This window comes from Rhinopithecus bieti, unplaced genomic scaffold, assembly GCF_001698545.2.
Source record: "Rhinopithecus bieti isolate Rb0 unplaced genomic scaffold, ASM169854v2 scaffold_3041, whole genome shotgun sequence".
NCBI classification, from domain to species: Eukaryota; Metazoa; Chordata; class Mammalia; order Primates; family Cercopithecidae; genus Rhinopithecus; species Rhinopithecus bieti.
Window position 1 is genome coordinate 2,265,552 of NW_016804262.1, and position 5,943 is coordinate 2,271,494.

At 47.3% G+C, this 5,943-nt stretch overlaps 1 protein-coding gene across 1 annotated transcript in view; it reads right to left on the reverse strand.

Moving 5' to 3' along the window:
* The window catches only part of LOC108526638 (double-stranded RNA-specific adenosine deaminase-like), a 12,748-nt gene extending 9,147 nt beyond the window's left edge, over positions 1-3,601 (reverse strand). The window contains 6 exon segments of the mRNA XM_017867480.1: positions 1,179-1,312; positions 1,607-1,697; positions 1,700-1,728; positions 2,426-2,519; positions 2,807-2,978; positions 3,321-3,601. Coding sequence (XP_017722969.1) covers positions 1,179-1,312; positions 1,607-1,697; positions 1,700-1,728; positions 2,426-2,519; positions 2,807-2,978; positions 3,321-3,569 — 769 coding nt within the window. The 5' untranslated portion in view covers positions 3,570-3,601.
* Between the last annotated feature and the right edge of the window lie 2,342 nt (positions 3,602-5,943).

Genomic DNA, 5,943 nt, shown 5'->3' on the forward strand with positions numbered 1-5,943 from the left:
AAAAAAAAAAAAAAAAAAAAAAAAAACAGCTTTACTGAGATATAGTTCACATGCCATACAGTTTACCCATTTAAAGCATACAATTCAGTCGTTTTTAGTATATTCACAGAGTTCTGCAACTGTCACCACAGTCAATTTTAGAACATTTCATCGCTCCAAAAAGAAACCTTCTACCCATTGGAGCAGTCACTCCTCATCTCTCCAACCCTCCCACTCCTGGCCCTGGCAACCACTAATCTACTTTCTGTCTCTATGGATTTGTCTATTCTGGACATTTCATATAAATGGAATCATACAATATGGGATCTTTTGTGACTGGCTCTTTTCATTTGGCATCAAGTTTTCAAGTGCATCCATATCGTAAGCATGTATCAGCACTTCACTTCTTTTTATGGCCAAACAATACTCAATTTATGGATATACTTGATGTTTTATTTATGAATCCATTAGCTGATGGACATCTGGGTTGTTTCCACTTTTTTGGCTCTTGTGAGTAACGCTGCCATGAACATTCACATATTAGTTTCCGTGTGGACACAGGTCTCCATCTCTCTGGAGCATATACCTAGAAGTGGAGCACTGGCTCCATGGTAACTGTATCTATACTTTAGGATATTTAGCAGGGTTTCAGGACCACCGTGATGACTGCTGACGTGGCTTGAATGCAACGGCGTGGATGTGAGGAGACAGTAAGGAGACAGGAGAGGACAGGAGAGAAGGAGCCAGTGGACAAGGCAGAGTCAATTGCCAGCTAGACAGGAGGGGACCCGGGCACTTGGCAGCCTCATCTGTCACCTCCTTAGGGCTTGGTTGTGCCACACTCTTCATTTCCTCCCCCCTTTCTCGAGGTGATCCTATGCATTCCTGTGGCCGTGAAGACCCTATAGCGGGATGACTCCCATATTTCTATTTCCAGCCAAGCTCCCTCCTCTGAGCTTCACATGGGAACCTCCACTTCCTATTTGACTTGGGGATCTCCAAGGTCTCCCAAACTAACACATTCAAAATAGAACCTTGATCTTACCACACAGCTCCCTACCCAGGTCTTCCCTTTCCTGTAAACAGCACCTCTGTGCCCAGTGACTAATGGTAAAATCCTAGCAGCCTTGCAGAGACTTGGGGGCCCGGGGTCTTGCAGAGCCTTTTGCAAAAAGGAGGCGGTGGCATGTATCACTCACCGTTTTCCACCTTGGTGCGGAGCTTGCCTTGTTTGGGATTCTCAAAGACAGGGTAATGGCGGGAGTCTGTGCTTTCCATAGCACGGTCGCTGCAGGACTTGTCAAAGAGGGCACCATCTCCACATGGAGCGGTGCTGAAAAACAGGGGTGGCTGTTGAAACTCACCTGTGGGAAATCTGCAGTTTCATGGGGCTCCAAAACAGTTAGATGTGACAGAAGCAATGGACGTTTTCTAAGGCCTACCATGGGAGACTGGAGGTGGACAGCAGTATACGTTGAGTCATTCTACACCTGAATATGGACCTCAAACCCACGGTGGAGTGTGGCTTATTGTATGAGGTCCGATTTATAGGCCAAGAGAGCATTTGGATACCCAATTCTAACAGCCTGGCAGGGCCCACCCTGGCAGCAACAGGAACTGTACAGACCTGATATAGAGATGGAATGACACAGTCTTTTTTATTTGGAGCTTTTCTCCTCCCTTAGCAGGTTCAAATATACTATCCTTCGCAGTCTGGGGTTGTATTTCATTAACTCACTGTAGAGAAACCTACAAAAACAAAGTCTGGTTAGGAAGGCAGGTTCAATTCTGGGAAAAACAGTTGCTTCTATAATCTGACCTCCAAATGAGCAAGTAAGGAAAAGCCTCAATGTTGCAGACCTTTCACAGTTTCTCAGGTGGAGATTCTCCAGGGGAGACCCCAGCATTTCATAAAGCATAGTTAGCCTTTTGGGTCTCCTTCATTTCTGCTGAGGGCTCCTCGCTATGGCAGCTACAGGGATTCTAGGGCAGGGCAAACTGACTCAAGGACTACAGGAAGCTGTTGCTCCTTTCCAAGTCTCTCCCTTCATAAATTAAAGAAAAGGTGAGTTAGAGGAGAAAGCTGGCAGGGGCATCAAGGTTGTGTAGGTCCTCAAATAGAAATGGAAAGCTGCCTCATCCCCAAGGCCCTGAGGACTAAAAGGTCATTTTGTGTTTTCAGAAAAGGACATGAAGCAGCAGAGTTAGCAGAAAAAAGGACAGCATTTAAAAACACGCTGAGTAGTGGGAGGCAGCTCAGGTCACAGAGGGGATGGATTCCATCAGACAGGTTCAAATGGACGGGTGAAAAGCAAAGGCTGCCACTGCCACATCATGACCCGTCTGTCTGAGGGGGATTCAGAGAGGCCATGTCAGAGCCACGTGGGACAGGGAACTGGAGCTCTCCACGGCCGGGCAACCAGGCCACAGCTCTGATCTCGCTCACCTGATGAAGCCTCTCCGGGAGATGATTTCTGCATGGCAGTCATTGACCGTTTCTCCCTTTAGGCTGAGAGAATCTCCTTTCACACAGCGATTCCCTAGGAAGGTGTTTAAAACAGAAATAGAATAATGGAAGGAAACTGATGACAAACAGGATGATGGCTATTTGTTCTGAAAGCTTCAAGGCAGAAACAGCCTCAATTTCTCAGATCCTAGACTCCCATATTCTGTCCTCTAGGAACTAACTCATTCCTCACTCTGAATTGACTGTAGCTAAAATGAAGTCTCTTCTCCCTGCCTTGGACTTGCATGGACTCCAGGGGAGGATGAGAGGGACCTGCTTTCAGGCACCACAGGAGGCGGCATGTCTCAGAGCCTCACTCACCTGTTCCCAAGCTGACAACGACACCCATGTCCTCAGAGTCTTTTTTCATAACGATGGCGGCCAGAATCTTGCGGCCGAGCAAGGAAGGCTGGAAGCTGTTAGTCAGAGTGTTGAAGCACCGGTGGCTCAGCATGGCTATCTGGTCATGGAAGGTGCTGCCAGTGAGAGGGAGCTGTGGGGAAAGGAGGCTGTGTTAGCACCACAAAGCTGAGGCTGCGTCCACCATATTCACCATGGCAGGAAGATCAAGCTCTACTTGTCGTGTGAGTCATCTTTTCCTTCTTACATCTAGTGTCCCAGTTATATGCTCTCTTAAGTAAGACTAAGAGTAAAGCCTAGGAATAACTCGCATGACAGCAAGAGCCACCTCCACTTAAGAGAGAAGTTAGGAGGACCCCCCCGCCCCAAAAAAGGCACCAAAAGTAGACGTCTTAACTGTCTTTGGCTGTGCTTCTGGGGACCTTGAGAGGAGGAGCATAGTTCTTCTGAGACTGGCCCCTGTCACTGGGGTTACCTCTGTGAAACCCATGCGTTCTGCCTTCTCGTTCTCCCCAATCAAGACACGGAGAGCCGCATCTGCTGCTTCCTGCTTGCCTTGCTTCTTGCTGTGTGCGCAGACGGCTGGGAACCAGCGACCCCCAACTTTTGCTTGGTAAACGAACCTTTGGGATGAGAAGCAGAGAATGAAGACAAGTGCCAGATCCTGACAGTTGTTCCAAGGAAGGGTTAGTTTTGCTGAAGATGTGGCTGGTCTTGCAAACATCTGGACCTGTCAAACAGAAGCTGTTTCTGGCCGGGCGCGGTGGCTCAAGCCTGTAATCCCAGCACTTTGGGAGGCCGAGACTGGCAGATCACGAGGTCAGGAGATCGAGACCACCCTGGCTAACACGGTGAAACCCCGTCTCTACTAAAAAATACAAAAAACTAGCCGGGTGAGGTGGCGGGCGCCTGTAGTCCCAGCTACTCGGAGGCTGAGGCAGGGAATGGCGTAAACCCGGGAGGCGGAGCTTGCAGTGAGCTGAGATCCGGCCACTGCACTCCAGCCTGGGCGACAGAGTGAGACTCCGTCTCAAAAAAAAAAAGAAAAGAAAAGAAAAGATGTTTAACATCATTAATCAGCAGAGAAACACAAATTAAAACACAGTGAAATGGCATCTTACCCCAGTTAAAATGGCTTTTATCCAAAAGACAGGCAATAACAAATGCTAGCGAGGATGTGAAGAAAAGGGAACCCTCATACACTGTTGGTGAGAATGTAAATTAGTATAGCCACTATGGAGAACAGTTTGGAGGTTCCTCAAACAACTAAAATAGAGCTACCATATGATCTAGCAATTAAATTTTACTGCTGGGTATATACCCAAAAGAAAGGAAATCAGTATATGAACAGATATCTGCACTCCCAAGTTTTTTGCAGCACTATTCACAATAGCTAAGATTTGGAAGCAACCTAAGTGTCCATCAACAGGCAAATGGATAAAGAAAATGTCATGCATATACACAATGGAGTACTAGTCAGCCATAAAAAACAATGACCTTCTGTCATTTGCAACAAAATGAACAGAACTGAATGAACATCATAATGTTAAGTGAAATAAGCCAAGAACAGAAAGGCAAATGTCACGTGTTCTCACTTATTTGTTGGAGCTAAAATTAAAACAATTGAACTCACAGAGATAGAGGGTAGGATGATGGTAAACAGAGGCTGGGAAAGGTAGTGGAGAGGCATGGAGAAGTGGAGATGGTTAATGGGTACAAAATATAGTTAGAATGAATAAGATCTAGTATTTGATAGCACAACAGGGTGACTGCAGTTGACAATAATTTATTGTATATTTTAAAATAACAAAAGTATAGCTGGAATATTTCTAACACAAAGAAAGGATAAATGATTAAGGTGATGGATATCCCATGTACCCAGATGTGATTATTACACATTCTATACCTGTATTAAAATACCCCATGTACCCCATAAATATATGTACCCACTATGTACCTACAAAATTAAAAGTAAATTTTAAAAGATTTGCTGGCAAGATGGCTGAATAGGAACAGCTCCAGTCCGCAGCTCCCAGCAAGATTGACACAGAAGTTGGGTGATTTCTGCATTTCCAACTGGATACCCATTTCATCTTATTGGGACTGGTTGGACAGTGGGTTCAGCCCATGGAGGGTGAGCTGAAGCAGGGTGGGGCATCACATCACTGAGGAAGCACAAGGGTTTGGGGATCTCCCTTCCCCAGGCAAGGAAAGCCATGAGAGACTGTACCAGGAAGAATAGTGCACTGTGGCCCAGATACTGCACTTTTCCCAAGGTCTTCTCAACCGGCAGACCAGGAGATTCCCTGTGGTGCCTACTCCACCAGAGCCCTGGGTTTCAAGCACAAAACTGTGCAGCCGTTTGGGCAGAACTGAGCTAGCTGTAAGAGTTTTTTGTTTTGTGTGTGTGTGTGTGTATTGTTGTTGTTGTTGTTGTTTTCATACCCAAGTGGCACTGGAACACCAGCAAAACAGAACCATTCACTCCCCTGGAAAAAAGGCTGAAGCCAGGGAGCCAAGTGGCCTGGCTTGGCAGGTCCCACCCCATGTAGCCCAGCAAGCTAAGATCCACTGGTGTGAAACTCTCGCTGCTAGAACAGCAGGCTGAGTTCTACCTGGGATGCTGGAGCTTGCTGTGGGAAGGGACACTCACCATTGCTGAGGCTTGAGTAGGCAGTTTTACCCTTACAGTGTAAACAAAGCCACCAGGAAGTTCAAACTGGGCAGAGCCCATCTCAGCAGAGCAAGGCCACTGCAGCCAGACTGACTCTCTAGATTCGTCCTCCCTGGGCAGGGCATCTCTGAAAAAAAGGCAGCAGCCCCAGTCAGAGACTTATAGATATCACCCCACTTCCCTGGGACAGGGCACCTGGGGAAGGGGCAGCTGTGGGCGCAGCTTCAGCAGACTTAAACATCCCTACCTGACAGCTCTGAAGAGAGCAGTAGATCTCTCAGCATGGTGTTTGAGCTCTGATAAGGGACAGACTGGCTCCTCAAGTGTGTCCCTGAACCCCAGGTATCCTGACTGGGAGACATCTCCCAGTAGGCCAATAGACACCTCATACACGAGAGCTCTGGCTGGCATCTGGCAGGAGCCC